At 46.8% G+C, this 18,386-nt stretch overlaps 1 protein-coding gene across 3 annotated transcripts in view; it reads left to right on the forward strand.

Annotated features, from left to right (window-relative positions):
* The window catches only part of LOC8024807 (E3 ubiquitin-protein ligase HERC2), a 219,161-nt gene extending 200,826 nt beyond the window's left edge, over positions 1–18,335 (forward strand). For all 3 annotated transcript variants that reach the window (XM_042289815.1, XM_040214461.3, XM_042289816.1), the window contains exons 73-81: positions 643–950; positions 3,185–3,454; positions 7,398–7,730; positions 9,133–9,419; positions 12,283–12,417; positions 13,078–13,240; positions 14,728–14,833; positions 15,902–16,114; positions 17,035–18,335. In XM_042289815.1, the coding sequence (XP_042145749.1) occupies positions 643–950; positions 3,185–3,454; positions 7,398–7,730; positions 9,133–9,419; positions 12,283–12,417; positions 13,078–13,240; positions 14,728–14,833; positions 15,902–16,114; positions 17,035–17,358 (2,139 nt within the window). In that variant the 3' untranslated portion in view covers positions 17,359–18,335. The remainder of the gene's footprint in view (positions 1–642; positions 951–3,184; positions 3,455–7,397; positions 7,731–9,132; positions 9,420–12,282; positions 12,418–13,077; positions 13,241–14,727; positions 14,834–15,901; positions 16,115–17,034) is intronic.
* The last annotated feature ends 51 nt before the right edge of the window (positions 18,336–18,386 follow it).

Raw genomic sequence — 18,386 nt, forward strand, 5'->3', positions numbered from 1 at the left:
ACCTTAAAAACATATCCCCATCAGAGTGTTGTGATAAAAAAATCATCACTGTCAAATTAACTGATTGTTTTTAGAGACATGTTGAGTTTCATTAATTCCTGAGTGAATTAAACAACAGGAATGACAGTGTACTTGATGATAATGCAATTAATGGAATGACAGTGCACTTGATGATAATGCAAGCTGTGTTTGGAGATTTGTGTTTGTCCTTTGTCCCCCTTGTTCCCTTCTCCAGGAATCATTATCGTCAGACAGTGTACTTGCTCTCTTGTTCTATTCAAAATGCCAGCATGTTGGTGGGGTGGCATCATTTAAGCTCTTGTTATCACATCAAGCCAGGGCCCAAAGTAGTCGTAAACAAACTAAATCTAAAGGTCTCACTGACAAAACCGAGTTTACAAAAAGCATCAAGCAAGAAGTCTCTTTATAATCTTTTGAACCTTCCCCCCCTCGCTTCCTCGTTTTACTTAGGCCCTCGACCTTTCCGGTGAGGGCTATCTGGCCCCCCCCCCCCCCCTCCCCCTCAAATGAGTTTAAGAATACTGTCTAGACGAATGCTATCACAATTCATGGACGACCAACAATAGTGGTTTCTGCAGCAATTGTTTCTGGATAGACTCGCGAATCTCGTCTCTCTTGCAGGTGGAGGCCCTCTCGGGCTGGCGGGTGCGCTGCGTGGCGTGCGGCAGCGGGGACGCCCAGACGCTGTGTGTGACTGAGGACGACTGCGTCTGGTCCTGGGGCGACGGTGACTACGGCAAGCTGGGCCGGGGCGGCTCGGACGGCTGCAAGGTGCCACTGCGGGTGGAGCTGCTCCAGGGCCTCGGGGTGGTGCGGGTGGAGTGCGGCTCCCAGTTCTCGGTGGCCCTCACAGCCTCGGGCAGCGTCTACACCTGGGGCAAGGGGGACTACCACCGGCTGGGCCATGGCACCGACGACCACGTGCGCAGGTACGGCCGCACCCGGCTCGTAATGCCAGTCGATCGCCAATGTGCGGTCATCTTCGTAGCCAAGTAGCCGAACGTGGCGGAGAAACGCTTCCCGCTAAATTTAGCGACAAAATGTTCCTCGTTAAATTTATTAATGCGAAAGCATTAACTGTCCTATGGAGCGAAACCGGCATTTGTCTGTAGCAGCAGAACGAGCCACAAATTTCTATTGACTGCGACGTGTCATGTATTTCCATAGCAACGACGTCATTGTTGCTTAGGAGGCAGCCGAACCGCTGGCAGCGCAGCGGGAGGGAGGGACGTTGGTATGCGCCAACGTTATTAGATTACCTCAATTGTGGAACTTCCGCGGAGGGGTACCCCCCTCACTCACCCCAATCCGCCAAGCGTCGATCGAAGTGCCATCTATATTTTTGTTTCATAACTATGCGTTCCGAAGAGCCCAGCTGAAGCACCAAATGGCGATCACAACGCCGCCATTTATCTTGCAGCGGTCACTCGAGGAACTGCACGTAACATCTGTTCTGGCTTCAATCGGCCATTTCGGAGCCGAAACAGATACAGTGGAAAGAGTCACAGGGATGCCACCCCCGTGTCCCCAGCGGGCGCGCCGCAAATTTGACCCCGAAGTTAAGATGAGCCTAGGTCGGGACGCGCTACCTGAAATCGCCGCTTAGGCATGGTTGTATGAAAACAATATTAATTGTACTGCAAAACCTTGCAAACTGAAGATTTTAGAAAACATTGCGCTCCCCCCATTTTGTACTAAACTCCAATAAAAGTTTGTACAAAAAGAGATTTTTTCCATTGGTCTTTACGTTTCTAGTAACGTTGAAACGTACGTATCCTGATTCAGTTACCAAAGCAGCCGTCTGGCGGCGCGACGAGCGACGCTTGGCGAGTCGTGGTGAGTGAGGGGGGGTACTGTTCGTGTATGCGGCACCTATGAGCAGTTCCGTAACTGAGCTAATCTAATAACGTTGGTATGCGCTAGCATGGACGTTGGCACGCGTTGCTCAGTCGTATGCTCAAGGATGACGCCGTCCTTGGTGTTTTCCTTGAGTTCATCCTTTGAGGTCGTCCTCTAGGCATCGTTCTCGACGTCGTTTTAGAAGTTATCCTAGACATCGTTCTTGACGTCATCCTCTAGGACGTCATCCTTAACGTCGTCCTAGACACTATTCTTGACGTCCTTGAGGTCATTTCAGAGGTCATCCTCGGCGGCATCCTGGACACCGTCCTTGATAATGTCCTAGAGGCTGTCCTAGATGCTGTACTTCGCGTCGATCTTTAGGACGTCGTCCTAAAGGTCGTTCCAGATGTCGTTCTTGACGTCGTCCTCGACGTCCTTCTATACGCCGTCCTTGACGTTGTCCTTGATATGTGCACAGCAATGCAAATGCTTCGTCACGGAAGCCGTGAAGCCTTTAATGCTAGAAGAAAACATAACTCGAAAATATTTCACGCACAGGACTAAAGTGCTTTCGCATTCCTACACGTAAGTACTCTTAAGTGTCCTCCTGTAATTTTTTAAAGAAATGCTCTGGCGATTAAATTGAGATGACCCTCGTTCCCTCACTCGTAACAGAACTAGCCCGCCTTGCTTCCCTGTGCCTAACCAAAGGCAGTTCTCTCTTTTCTGGCGTCTCGCTGGCACAACAAACGTGCTGAGCTTCGGCGCACCACTGCATCTGTTGAGCGATGTCCTCATCTGTGCACTCCTTTCTCTCACTAGGCATTGTAGACGACCGTTGCAGTTACAGCAAGCCTACGACTTGTGTCGTAGCCTCCTTTCAGAAGTCTGTCCTTTGTTGGAAGCTGCAGAACCCTCGCACAATTGTGGACACAAGCGCAAGCTCTTGCTGAATTCTACCTTGGCTGCGCGAGCCCTTGTGCAGTGGGACCAAAATTTGAAGCTACCTGCCCGTGCTACTTGCAAGTTTAGTAGTGTCGGTTTGTAAAAGAAATGTTATCGAAGGCTTTCAAATATCCCCTACGATGCAATGGTTGAGTGTCGGTCTCACAGTCTTGAGGTCATGGGTTCGATTCCCCTTGGGGGACATTCGGAATTCTGTTCTTTCGTCTCAATTTATAAATTTATCCCACACATGCATATTTGTTTTGGATTAAAAAGTTCAAGTCAAACCACGGCAAGTTGGTGACATCCCTCACCTTGTCCTAGTTAGGCTTGAACCGTAATTAGCCTATGCCACGAGAATCCTTCCCCTGCCCAGGCCCAAGAAGGTGGCCGCCTTGCAAGGCAAGAAAGTGGTGTGCATTGCGGTGGGTTCGCTTCACTGCGTGGCCTGCACGGACAGCGGGGAAGTGTTCACCTGGGGGGACAACGACGAGGGTCAATTGGGCGACGGCAGCGTCAACGCCATCCAGAAGCCCCGGCTGGTGAGCGTGCTCCAGGGCAAGAAGATCAACAGGGTGTCGTGCGGGTCAGCACACACAGTGGCCTGGTCGACGTGCAATCCCGGCGCCGTGGGTGCCGGTGGAAGGTGAGGGAGCATCTGGGATGCTAACACGGGCCTCAAACAAACTGCAGGGTGTCCCCGAAATAAAACGCACCGCGTTCGCATAACCTCTTGACGGTTGTCGCCGAACACGTTCGGTGGCGATTACATATTAACGTGAATTGTTTGGTCAGGTGTTTGGCATTTCGTGAAACCCGGATAAAAGCGTGACCGCAAGGCTCGACACCAACTGGTTGACAAGTGGGAGAGGAGGAGCTCAACAATCTGCCTGCATTGAGGGAGGGGAGCTCACGAGTATGGAAGCCTCTGGAAAATCGCCAGGTTTATCACCCCGATTAGCGGTAGTATCGCTTCATTCTGAAAGCAACTATCAAGTGCACACATGATGCACGCTGCAGAGCTCCGGTAACCTAGACGTCCGGCATCTGGAAACCCGGAGTATCGCTAAACGTTTGTGATGCTAGAATGTTCCAGGTATACAATGCAATAGCCTAGCAGTTTGCCATAACTTTTTGAAAGTGCCCACCTGAACGCACAGAACTGCACGCACCATGGGAGCTATTGGTATTTATTTTTGTCTTTGGCAAACTATAAACATTATACATGCACACAGTTTCGCTTTGCTGGGGATATTTATAGTTTAGGAATTCATGCTCTGCGCACGTGATATGTGCGAGACGGTCACTTCACGAATCGGCTGCTCTGGTGGTAGTGGCAAACGGAGCACCGGTTCTTCTAAATCACACTTTTAGCGCTTCTCAGATTTAAATTCAGAGGACGAGAGCTTACTTTTCAATAGAGAAGCTCTGTAAGGTGCCTCCGGTTTGGAATCTGAAACTGCCGGAATGTCGCGGAAGCAAACTTACCAAAATGAAACGGAGTGAAAGATAAGTTATAGCTCTGTGGCTTCAATGTTTCATTTCGATGCTCCTAAACCTGAACAGTTTTCGAGTGCTGTACGTGCTCTTGCTAGGTAATTTTAAAAGAACCTGTGCATTGATTCTTTATCTTTTTTAATGCGAGGGCATTCACTGTCCCATGGAGTGAAGCCAGCACTGTCTATAACAACGAAACGAGCCCATAAATTCTCATTCGCTGCGGCGCGTCATGTGACTCCATAGCAACGCCGTCATAGTGGCTAAGGAGCTGCCTGAAGTGATGGTGGCGCAGTGGGAGATGGGGACGCGGGTATGCGCTGGCCTGACATTAACACGCGCCGCTCAATCGTATGCTCAAGGACAACGCTTTGACGTCGTTTTCTAGGCATTGTTCTCAACGTTGTACTGGACATCGTCCTCCAGGCATTGTCCTTAAGGTCGTCCTAGAAGTCGTCTTTGACATCGTCCTCTAGGACATCATCCTCAAAGTCGGCCTTAAGGGGGGGGAACACTTGTCTTGGAGCTTTTTTTCTTATTCTATGACCGAACCCATTGAAACTGCACAAGCTTGTTCAACTTTTTGTGCTGATTTCAGATATCTGGTCGTTTTTTCTCAGTCAGTAGAATTGTCCTCAAGATAATTAAAACTTGCCTGCCTTTGTTTGGAGGGATGATAGGAAAAAAACTGCTCAACGAAATATCCTTTTTAACACATGGCCAGATACTACAAAGTGTAAAGAATACAATGTTGGAAGTACTTTTAAGATAAACCCATTATTAGTGATTTTACCACACATTGAAGTTCAGTGCTCAGTGCATGGCTAACAAGTAATAACACAAAAGATAAAATAGAAAATATTATTGACTTGTATTAGAAAATCTGCTCTCAACATTGTATGCTTCGTACATTTAGCTACAGATTTCAGGAAAGGTTATATGTATTTCTATCTACTCTGGATGCTGAGATATCCCTCCTGCAAATTTTCAACAAGTCCAAAAATTTTGTGTTGTAAAAACAATGTCAACTTCAAAGCACATTCAGCCCGCATAGACATTATTAACTGGTTTATAGCCCAAATATTCATCCACAAAATTAGAAGTCTGGTAAACTCGGAAGGACAACAGCCATCGCTATTTTCAAAAGAAAGCGGGTTTAGGGTGTTCTTGGCTCCAGAGACCCATGTCCCCCCTTAAGGTCTTTCAAGAGGTCGTCCTCGGCGTAGTCCTAGAGGTCATTTGAGGCGCCATACCCGGCGTCGATCTCTAGGGTGTCATCCTAGAAGTTGTCCTAGACACCAATCTTGACGTCGTCCTCCTAGATGCCGTCCTTGACGTTGTCCTCGATATGTGCACAGCAACAGAGATGCTTTGTCGCGGAAGCTGTGAAGCCTTTAATAAGTGTAGAAACATTATTCAAAAACATTTCACCCGTGGGACTATAATGCTTTCGCATTTCTACACGTCTTAAGTGTCCTCCTGTAATTTTAATCCGTTGGAAACAAAACCCGACCACTGGGAACCTTCTTTTGTGAAAAACCTCTAGCATCCGAGGATTAATTACAAAAATAAACTGTGCATCGTTGAACGCTTAGCCTCTGCCTAAATATCAGTCTTGGGTAAAGTCATTTCTTAGTTACTTTCAGGTAAAAGTAATGAAGTTACTTTTACAGTTACTACAACATAAAGTAAAATAAAAATAAAGTATAAAATGCCCCCCTTTGCAAAGTATTACAGAAAGTGCAACTTGATGTAAGTTGGCACAAGGCAAACATGTCACTCAAAATGTTGGAACTCATCATTTGAAAAGTGCAAGGAATGGCTACATCATACTCGTTCATATCTCAATGCTGAAGAAATCGTGAAAAGTAATGTTGTTACTCTCGTCATTACTGCGGAAAAAATAATAGAACTACAGGTACAAGTTACATTTTGAAAAGGTAGCGTGTTGCAGTTAAAAGCTACAAAAATAGCAACGAAGTTACCCCAACGGATTATTACCCAAAGCTGCCAAATGTAGCGCTAGCAATCCGTACCAGATGCCAGAGTTTCAGAACTGGCTTGTTCAAAAATTACAACCAATTTCGGAAACGACACATTTATATGATGTTTAACCCTAGCTATAAACACTACAGTGCTTGGTTCACACAAAGACAAATATGGGCGAGACATATTTGAGGCATTTATGATCAAGGCTGTTTCAGAACCTTTGTTCTCATTATCGAAAAAAGAGCTGGAATTCCTTGTTCCAAAGTTATCCTAGGAAAATCCTCCTTTAATTTTCTTCTCTCTTTCAGGGATTTAATCTTTATATTTTTTACATTATTTTTCTTCTTGTGTTCTTCTTAAATTCTTAATTGTCTTCAATTGAAATTCAGCTATCTTTTGCTAGTATTTTCGCTTTCCTTCAATTCTTCTGTGACCAAAATGTGGTGTTCATAGTGCAATGGGCATCATATAAATCATCATCATCATTTATTATCCTTGATAAATGTGTCGTTGCTCATTGAAAGAACTGCAAGTGCCTGTCCTTCGACCATTTTAGTGTTTTATTCTTTCTGTGTGATCCATGAAAATCGGCTGATAAAACACATTCTGTGTTAAAAATATCTTCTAACATTTCGATACTTTTTTTTCAAGCAGATGTAGCACCTTGACGTGGCGTTATAATTATTCCGAATGAACAAAACCCCTTGATCTCAAGTATAGATGACGTTTCCAATCGTCTATCTCTCCGACACATCCGTGCAGTTTTATGGAAGAGTAGATGGATCCAGTAATTTCCTCCGCAACGGCTTCTGCGAACTTGCGTCCATCCGTTAGGTTTCCCGAGCGATCAGTTTGGTTGACTCCTAACATTGACAGCATGCCTCAGGTGGTTCAACTTGTGTCTAGGAAAAACATTCCCATGGCATTACGGAAAGCTGCCAACGGGCAGTTTTCTTTCCAGCTCCCTCATTATAATTGTACCTTTGGTGCCAAAATAAAGAATCTCTCTTTGTCTCATATTAATATGGTATATATTAGCTTTCAATGCGAGTTTTGAATTCAGTGCACGCACCAAGCTAAACCTCAATTTCATTAACTTGCAGGATGCCACCCTCGGTGCCGCTGGAGTACGACTTGTTGCGAGACATTCCCGTCCCAACACTGCGCAACCGCTACGCGCTCCTGTACCACTTCTCAGAGCTGTTTGCTCCGTCGGTCTCCATGTTCGACCTGTCCGGATCGAGCGAGGTCCAACAGGAGGGCTTGGACCGGCTGCGGGGGCTCCTGGTGTCATCGGGCAAGGAGAGCGCCTTCCGCAAAGTGGTCCAGGCCACCATGGTCCGCGACAGACAACACGGTCCCGTCGTGGAGCTGAACAGGATCCAAGTGAAGCGGTCCCGCTCCAAGAACGGACTGGCAGGACCCCACGGCACCAGGTCCGCGTTTTAAAGCGCTTTATGTGGGAACTCTATACACACTCTGCTTGCTCGTGTTGGCGTTGGTTGCACCCTAGCAAGGTCGTGAGAACGCAGCTGTTGATTCGATGTACTCACGACCAACGGCGTGGCACCATGTGGAGTAGGGGGAGCGGGGGCGATGCGCCAACACTCTCCTCTCTGTGTAGGAGCGAGGGCTGCGTATTAGGAACTGCGTATTAGGAGAAGGATCTCGTAGGCATGGTTTGCAATCAGATTGTATGCATTGCAGAGGAATGTCCCCAAAGAAGCATGGACGAAGAAGTCCTGCACACATTCACAATGCCTTCGCCACTTGTCACGCTGCACATCGTTCCGATAGGAGGGGCTGCTCATTAAAAACACCCTCAGGTGCGCACCCTCATTGCATTTGACGCGAAGCCAGGCAGTTTTTATGCAAGTCCGTCATTTTACTTGCCGTACACTTCAACCGATGTGAAATAACAGTAATTTTGAAGTTTTACTAATGTCAGATCGCAGAGGTTGTATTGGGGAATCAAAACTAAATTTGGTTGGCCATCTAAAATTTTCTTGGCTTTTGGTTAACTCTCGTGACGGTCTATACCTTCGGTAAAACTCGTGTAGGCATCGACGGAACCTGTGGCAGTTTTGTCGGGCCCGATTCTGCCCTCACCAAGTTTTTATGCGAGATAGCTCGCACAAGCGTCAATGTGGTCTTCGAAAACAAAACTTTGAATGATTGCAAACACTGTTTGGCTGACGAACCATTGACAGATTGAAAGGTGATGGGCAAACGAGTTGCTTCAACATTCATTACCTTTCAAAGCAAACAAGTTGCTTCAACATTACCTCGCTACCTGCCAAAAATGTGGTCAGGCTCTGTTGGTAAAAAGTTGGATAGCGTAACTTGTCGATGTGTATGTAATATGTGCCTAAGCCCAGCTCTGTCTGTATTGCAGCTTGCAGTTATGTTGTTTGCATCATACATTTTGGGGATGCCTTTAAATTAGTAGGTAACAGGAGCTCTGGCGAAATGCTGATAATCACTTATTTGCCTCAAACTTTGTTCAGCACTTACTTATAATAGATGAGCTTGTAACCCATGTTACGAGTCAATCATTTTCTTTTTCTCGCAAAGTTCTTGAATTTGTAAATTTGGTCCAAGAGGCTCTACTGGCAGCACTGGAGAATGCAGGAAAATTTTATTGTTGGTTTTGGAATAACCTTTATGTTCCATTTTTCTCAATAGCTATTTTTTAACTTCAAGATATGAATAGCATGCAAGGAAGAGCCTGGGTATTCCCAAAACGTGTTTACTTTGGGTAGCCCCAAAAACCGCCAAATATTGATGTTGGTTGGTGTAACTCATTTACTATACATCCTTCTTTTGCCTTCTCCCCAGGTCAGTCTTCGGTCAGATGGTGTCCAAGATGTCGCTGCTCACGCAAGAAAGCCTGCTGCTGCCACACCGCGTCTGGAAGGTGAAGTTTGTCGGCGAGAGCGTGGACGACTGTGGAGGCGGCTACAGCGAGTCCATCGCCGAGATGTGCGACGAACTGCAGAACGGCTCACTGCCACTGCTCATCCTGACTCCCAACGGAAGAGACGAGGCTGGCACCAACCGCGACTGCTTCCTGCTGAACCCGGCCGCAGCTACGCAGCTTCACATGAACATGTACCACTTCCTCGGTACGTACGCCGCTTCTGCAGTTGTTTTTTTTTAATGCGTTAGCACTTTACAGGGTTAGCCATTAGGGATTTGCATCCGTGCTCACATGCTGGTAACGTCACACTGACAACGTCGCAGTGTTCACAGCACATGGCTGCCGATCGTAGGGCTGGAGCGGCGACGGGTCGTGAGAGGAAACACCGGGGTCCTCGTTTCTGCTGCAACGTTGAATGACACTGCGACATCACTTGAGCCCGCAACGTCTTTTGACATTGCAAAGGACCTACCAATGCTATGCATTTAGAGCAGTCTAGTAATATAGAAAAGAGGCAAGCAGTTCAATGTCTTTGATCATTTTGGAGTCTTGGGGAATATTGTTCAGGTGCATCGGTGCAAGTTAACTTTGATCAGTAGAGCTTTCCCATTGTGTGGACTTTGGTTGTGCCTTCCTAACAATAGGTCGTCATGTGCAAATAGTGGATTTTGAGAATAGTGGTTTTGGCCGAATATTTCCAAATTGAATATGGAATAGTTTCTCCCAGCCTTCACTACCCAGCACCAGGCACGAAAACTCAGCTGAACTCACGAAGGTTGTTCCCAACCTTCCACTTGTCCAGCTCTTAGCTCAGTTAATTTTAATACAACTAGATTTATTAGTGTTGTGAGAATACTAGAATTTTCTAACGGTGGTTTCGAATAATACGCTACTCGATATTCGCTTCGAGATAAACTGCAATATTCATACTTTTTGAAGTGTTGATCGCCACGAGTTGGCCCTGTTGAGTGCGCTTCATACCGAGCATCTGTGTACTGAGGGAAAGCAAAGCCCGCGGGTATTTTTTTCCTGCGGTACAGTATAGACCACTTACAACGTAACCGCTTATAGTGCAGGACCGGGTATAACGCGGCTTTTTTAAACCACCGGTTCGCCTCCCATAGAGCTTAAAATGCAGGCGCGCGAAGGGAAATACCGGTAATAGTGCGGTTTCTGGAACAACCCGCCGACCGACCAGCGCAGCAAGCACGCTTCCCTGTGCGACACTAGATAACGGCGCTAGCCACAAGCGGCACTCGCGGGGCAAGGAGGCTGGTCGAAGAAGCGGGGAGAAGCGAAGAGAGAGGCTTTAGTTGCCATAGCGACGGAGGGACGCACGTGTCCCTTCGCTGCATTCGAAACAACCGCAACGACAGACCAATCGCAAGTCGAGGAGAAGTGTTCGCGCGCGTTGCATGCCGGTCGCGGGCCGGCTTCTTCTATCCACAAACATGGCATCGGTTGAGATCGTCAACGTAGACGGCATGGTGGAAGCTCATCGTTCCGCGTAAAGGCGCTATCCTTGACTGTGAATTTTCGTTGTGTGTCGCTGTGATAACCCAGCACGTACTAGAAGGGAAGATCCACCCACTCGTGCGGCGATGTCGTGGCGGCACTCTCAAGACGGCAGAAACGCCCGTGTCGTTGTGTTTGTTTACTTCGACTGCAGTGGTGATTTCTAAGCATTTGTGTTTTCGAGCATCGCCCGGATTTCTTATTTGGCGCATTTCATGCGTGTGCTCAAGTTCAAGGTATTACTGGCGCGTACCGTATAAAGGATGCGAATTTTCACGCGTTTTTATCTCCATAGAAGAGTGATTAGGGTTAGCAATCCTGAACGCTCGCAACGTCCGTCCGCAACCCGCGACGCGGTTAAAAGGCTGCGCCAGGCAAAAGTCGCTCATTTCTTTCAAAATGTGTGACACACTTGAGAGAGAAGTGTACTAGCCTGGAGAAATAGACTTTCCTCAAACTAAGCTTTATTTTTCATCTAATATAAAATAAATTGTTTTACAAAGGTTGTTTTTACAAAGTTGTCTCATGGCATGTATTTTGGCCTGAAAAATTGATGTTTTGGTTATAGTGCGGTACCGCTTATAGTGCGGATTTTCGCGACTCCCGCGACATACGTTATATGCGGTCTACACTGTAGAAATGGGGTTTTCACCTCCAGCTTAGTTTGAGAGTTGCTTAACGACAGTGACTCTTTTGTTTGTTTCAAAGTGCGCAAAGCGATGGTACAATCTCATTAAAGAAGCGGCCAGCTCGTATAAGACAAAACGGATATACAGTGCAGGTCATTTATAACAATACCAGATATAATGACACACCGCTTATAACTCTGTTTCTAGAGTGCTAGACCAGAAACACTGACTTTCTAGTCCAGATACATGGATAATTGGTTATAACAATATTTTCGGGTTTTCTCATGATCATTCTAATTGGATTGCAATGTGCTAGCCGATGCAAGGTCAACCTAACATGTGCAACTCAGTCTCTGTCACTCTCTCTCTCGGTCTGTGTGCCCGCACGCATGCTTTTTGCAGCAAAGCTGTTTATGGCTAGGATTCCGTGGATTTTTTGTGTGCGTCAGCAAAAACTCGGGTCCCAAATTTAATGCAAAATAGCTTAAATTTATGCAAAAGCTTATATGTCTCATCACTTGGATATGCATTTTCAGTAGATTAGTTATCAATAGGCACCATTTTCAAGATCAGTAGTCTCTCTTGTTGAAAATAAAGGTTTCTCAAAGATTTGCCGCTATGCGACCCGCGTCGGCCATGTCTACGAGGCTCGTAGACGTGGCCGACGCTCAGCGCTCCTTCAGTTTTGAAATGATAAAAGTTTGAAAATAAAACTGCCTGGGTTACAATAATTAAACCTAGTACGTACCTCACCAGCAGAGTATGAGCATACCTTTTCGGCAAGCTTGCCAAAGAAGCCCGCCCTTGCAGCTGACGAAGCACTTTTCTCGCGAGATACCTCTGGTTGCATAAAAAGATTGTCTGGAACGCCATCTTCAATCTGCGTAGGTACTGCATTATGTTGAGTGGTGTCTCTCGCTGCAGGCATGTTGATGGGCATTGCCATCCGCACTGGAAGCCCGCTGAGCCTCAACCTAGCCGAGCCCGTCTGGAAGCAGTTGGTGGGGCTCCCCCTCACGCCGGCCGATCTCAACGAAGTCGACAGGGACTACGTGCCAGGTCTGTAGCACGAGGCTCTTCCGTTCTAATCTGTTGCGCGCAAAATTTCTCCGAGCCTGAAGTATTGACGGGAACGTGGACATCGTGTCAAATATAACTTGCCTCGATACTTTGCATAAAGCCGACTGACGCATTGATCTTTGTTTATGTCGACGTAGTATTCTTGTTAGGGCTTACCACGTGGTAGGCTGGTCTGCAGTCCGGTACCAAGATGGGAATGGACCCTATGCAGATACTGCTCAAATTGGCAAACCAGGCCAAGTTTCCACCGCGTTCGGCGGCGCCACTTCAACGCACTTGTAAATAAAGACCCAAACCCGAACTATACTACATTCGACCCATTTAGATCCGTTTAAATCTGTTGCGTCCATTTTGCCCGTTAGGCATTGCGTGTTCTTGCGTCAAGGACGCATGAACACACAATGCATTCTGCGCCAGTTGGCTTTATGCGAATGATCAAAGTAAGTTGAAATCTTTTCTTTCTCGTCTTCCTATGCTCACGTAAACTTAAGACATTCGGAACCCACACGTTGGCTGAAATAACATTTTTCTAAGCCTCTCGGGACACTTTATTAGGCCAGCCCTAAAATATGTACAGCCTCCGTTTAAATGCTTCATGGATGTTTTTGTCACATGGAATCTCACTACGACTCGCTGCAGGTCTGATGTGCATTCGGGACATGGAGGCAGAAGCGTTCCGGAAGCTGGACATGCCGTTTGCCACTCACAGCGCAACGGGCCAGGAGGTGCAGCTGAGCGCGAAATACCAGAGAACCACGGTGGAGAACCGCGCCGAATACGTCCGACTTGCCATCAACTACAGGTGACGGCTCTGAAACAGTGCAGGGCGCACGTTTGTATTGAAATGGTCCGCTAGAACCAGTGCCAGCTTCTTGCACAGGGGTTGCGACAACGTCAGAACGATGAGCTCTCCGATTGGCTCCGATTGGAAGGACCTCGATGCTAGCTGCCTCGAGGTCTACCCCCTGTCCTTCAAATCAGAACCAATGGCATTCCGACTTGACCGCAACCCCTGCGGACAAACTTGTGCTCTGTGTGTCTTTATATGGGAAACCTTCAAGGACCTTGCTTGCTCATGTTGGCCACACCAAAGTGAGGCCATGGGAGAAGGTTTTTTTGATCAACGGAGCACAGCTGTCTGTTTGATGTCATACTACACATGACCAATGGCTTAGTGGCGCGCTGAGTGGGGGGGGCTAAACAGTGCACAACATTCCCTTCTCTCCCCTTCCGCTGCATAGGAACGTGGGCTGCATAACGTGATAGGGTATGAACTATGTATTAGTGGAATAGCCTAGTAGGCGCACTTCAACATCAAAATGATTGTGCTTCACAGAAAATTGTGCCATGCCCTCAAAAAGGGGAGCATGGGTGAAGTCCTTTGTACATTTGTAATACCTTCATCATGTGTCACATTGCATATCATTCCAATAGCAAGTGCTGCTCATTAAAGGACCCATCAAGTGCTACTGTACCTCCGTCGCATTTGACGGAATGTCTAAGCCAGGTGATTTTTTAAAGTGACAGCTTAACCCGCGACACCTTGCAGGGATTTTGGGGTCGGCGTTTGTTGTCGCGGCGGAAATGGAAAAACCCTTCTTCTCTCCCTTCGTGGCGCAAGGAGAGAGGTCGGGTGTTTCCATCGGTTGCTCCGTGCCAAGAGGGGAGAGCCTCGACGGCCCGTCGCTAACGACGCTACGACGAGGAGGCATCGTGTGCTAATGATAACTTCGAGACAGGTGTTTTCAAACATTACTCGCATTATACGAAATCTCACTTTGGCAGTATCCATTTGGTAGACGTAATGTTTGAGGGTTTCAGAAATTTCCACCGCATTCGATTTCACTATAACACCTCTACTTCTCGAATGCAACTTGTAATGTAAAATATGATCTGCCAAAACTCGTTGCCTTGCACCCGGCTTCCCACAGAGCCTTGTTTCCCTGCACTCTCTCCGTTATTTGCTGAACGTCAACTTTGCCCTTCACCGCTCAACAACACCAGAAAAACCTGCGCCTTGCCAGGTTCTCCCGACAGTCTGTGAAGAAGTAAAAGCAATAGCACTTTTGCACAATGGGGGCAAAATGGTGTCGTTGCGTGCCGTCCTCAGGCATGCGACGACAACATTTTGCTCGCATTGCACCAACATGCTACAGCTATCGCTTTCACTTCTTTGCACATTGTGGGCGAAAAAGGCACCCTTTTGTCTCTGCCTTAGCAATACGCAGTTGCGCGTTTGGCACACAGAAAAGTTGGGCATGGGTCAGAGGTTGCAACTCGCTGTTTCAGGTTGCACGAGTTTGACAGACAGGTGGCAGCCGTGAGGGAGGGCATGTCCAAGGTCATCCCAGTTCCCATGCTCTCTCTTTTCACCGGCTACGAGCTGGAAACAATGGTGAGTTACCGCGTGGAAGGGACCATGAAAATTAGAATTTTGGGCTAGTTGAATGGCCATGTAACCATGTACATGGCCCTATGAAACAATTTTTCGTTGTGGGATGATTGAAGGAGCTGTGCAACAATTTCAGTGCGTTGCTTAAATAATTGAGGGAGTTGGTGTCTCAACCCGTCTGTAGTAAAGAACGAAAAACCGCTTTAGCCTGCATGTCCTAGGTTTTATTTTAAAAAATGACAAAGATTGAGGTTTTTGGCACCTCTTAACTCCTTCACCATCTGCCGAGTCTCGTGCACTGTGACGTGAAAGGGGGACGCGTAGGTTTCCGGTGAAGCTCTACCGCCATCAGTGAGCAGCGAGAACTCACCCACTCGCAACCACGTGCTTGCGCCACCTGGCTCTGCAGCCGTCCGTCTTCTGGTGGCTCTTCGCAGTAGCAGATAGAGGGTTTTGTTGACCTCTAATAGATGGCACCACTGAAACTCCGTATAATAAAAATTTTGTCGATGACACCAGGTTCTTGACGCATTTATATTCATGTTGGAACGACGAGATTTAAAGAAAAACTACCTTTTATTGAGCAGGTAGTTGCACAACTTGCTATTTTTTTACAAGTCCCCCTAAACGTTATGTGGCAATTACGCAGCAGAATTGCAAAATTTCCAAGAGAGTAGATGCGTTTTCTGCCCTTTTTGACAAGATAAACAATGTCGAAAGTACAAGATGCAAATTCTTTCGACATTAAAATCGTTGCGTTGAAAGGTACCACAAAACAATTCTTCCGACTGTTGGTTGATTAAGTAGCGAGGTTACTCCGTAGAAGGGATAATGCAATTAATTTTTAATTTGGGGCTGAATGAATGGGGAGACTGTGAAAAAGGAGGGTCTATGAAACAAATTTTTAATTTTGGGCTGGACTGTTCTCATTCAGTCCAAGATACAAACTATACTTTAGCTTTCCATGTTCTACAGTGTTATCTTCCTCACTGTAGGTAGGACAACCTTTCTGCTCTTAAATCCACTTGAGAATCCCCTTCCACTACTGAGACTGTCCTTTGCTCTATGCAGGTGTGCGGCAGTCCCGACATTCCGATCCAGCTCCTAAAAGCCGTGGCGACGTACAAGGGTGTCGAGCCAGACAGCCTGCTGGTTCAGTGGTTCTGGGATGTCATGGAAGAGTTCACCAATGCCGAGAGGTCGCTCTTTCTCCGCTTTGTCTGGGGGCGCACTCGGCTCCCCAGGGCCATCGCAGACTTCCGTGGACGAGACTTTGTTCTTCAGGTTGGCACAGTGCACAATAGACCCTCGCAAGTTCAGTACCATCTGGTGGCTCATATCGCAGTTTAATTTCTGCCATATTAATGGCAGTAAGGAACCTGCAGTCTTTAGTATTTTATCGGGTGCTGTCACCTTCGCGAGTCGTTGGCAGACAAGAATATGCCCCTGGCATAGTTCTTTCTCAATCTCTGTTTTGATGGTGACAGAAACACAACCAGACAGATCAAAGCCACCAGCCTGCATATACACCTCGATAAAATTCTATAGATCAATGGGCTTTAGAGCCACTTGTGTGCCGCCAACAGATTGACGGGACCAGAGTGAGAAATTAATGCTTACCCTAAAATCCCACTAGGATGCCCACCCAAAAGGAAGAGATAAATGACGAAAAACATGGGGTGGGCTAACTTTTGAAATGTGACAGCAAAGGTTTATAAAAAAAGTGATATAGCACTAGGCCGTCCGCTACAAACCACTTGAAATGGGACCTGATACTGCCGATTGCAGACTCAGCAAATTGCGTTTCATGATACTATAAACATACGAGAATTCATTACAAACTCCTGTGTCGTGGTAAAAGATATTGCGGATGCTGCTATATTTCAGTTTCTCTGCTAGATTTAGCAGGAAAATTGATGTCATGTAACCTCAACACCAATTCAATTTCCTGCTAAATTTAGTGGGGAATTGAATTGCTGTTGAGGTCATGTGGCATCAGTTTTCCAGCTAAATTTAGCGGAGAAACTGTGGGAGAAGAGGAGAGCATGGATGAGGAGGATGGAAGGAAGGAGGAGGGGAAGATGAGGAGCAGAAGGGGAGCTACGCTCCAATTTCGGATTATCTCTATGTGCCACGTACGTCGCGGAGACCACACGCTCACATCCCAGGACTCGTGCAAAAGTCCTCTGGTCCCGTCTTTGCAGGTTCTGGACAAGTACAGTCCGGCGGACCACTTTCTGCCGGAGAGCTACACCTGCTTCTTCTTACTCAAGATGCCGCGGTACTCGTGCCGCGCAGTCCTCCGAGAGAAGCTCAAGTATGCGATCCACTTCTGCAAGTCCATCGACACAGACGACTATGCGCGGGTCGCGCTTGGCGCGGAGGACGACGTCGACGTGGGCGCCAATTTCGCGGAGGCAGTTGCGAGCGGCGCTCCGCAGGACGAAGGAATGGCGACGAGCGATAGCGAGGGCGCAGCAGTGGAGTCCTTGGGGGGTGCTTCCGACGAGTGCAGTAGCGAGGTTTGACAGACGATGGATTCCTGAAATACGACCACTGCAAACGTTTGTCGTTCGAGGTTCAAAGAGAGCAGGGGCTCTAAGCTGGACACTCAGCGAGATCGCAAACTACCACGATTGCCCAGCATCGTGCTGCAATCCACCAAGGTCAAGCGCAGGCAAATTGCGGCGGTTACCGATCTCTCCGAGTGTCCAACTTTGGGAGCCCCAGGCCAGCCTCAAGGCATTGAGTGTTTTGAGCTGTTTTTGTGTAGCGCCTCTACCGCTACGAGGAGCATGCAGAGCAAATCTGCTCTGCACGCTCCTCATAGCTGTCTTTCATTAGAGGATTGCGTTGTGCGAGAAATTTTTTTCTTCATTGCTTTGTTGTCCAGATTTTAGTTATTGCATTTTTAGTCATTACATGTTTTGTACCAATGAAAAGCCTTCATGTTATGGTGCTACAGTAAAACCTCGTTATAACAAAGTTGAAGGAGTGATCGTAATTATTTCGTTATAACCATTAGTTTGTTATAGCCAATGTCCATTTCTTCCCTATTAGCAAGCAAGGGGAATTATGATTGCTTTGTTATATCCCATTTTGTTATAACGAGGTTTTACTGTATGTGTTTTTTTTGTTTTTTTTAGGAGAATGTGTGTGTGTGTGCTCTTGTTGTTCTGGAACAGTTTGCTATTGAGACCACTTTAAAAGAACAAGCTGCAGCTGTGATGCATGTTGATGAGATTATACTTAAGTAATTGTAGATTATGTATAGTAACTTTTCGTTTTAAAACTATATAGCCAAGAATACCGTTACTTGGAAACACTGTGATGACTACTAGTAACTGTCAGAATACAGAGGGCATTTATTAGGGGGCAAACACCATTTTGTTTATAAGTTGTCACACATGCTTTTGATATATACAACTACAGTCTTTGTTAGCAATGCCATTTTGGGGGATGAGCATTTCTCTTCATTTGTGCTAATAAATTGTTTGTTGCAGAAGAGATGTTGGTTATTTTAGTTCTTAAATTACATTGGGTGGGTGTGTTCCCT

This window comes from Ixodes scapularis, unplaced genomic scaffold (genome assembly GCF_016920785.2).
Source record: "Ixodes scapularis isolate PalLabHiFi unplaced genomic scaffold, ASM1692078v2 PGA_scaffold13__105_contigs__length_92229423, whole genome shotgun sequence".
Classification (NCBI taxonomy): Eukaryota; Metazoa; Arthropoda; class Arachnida; order Ixodida; family Ixodidae; genus Ixodes; species Ixodes scapularis.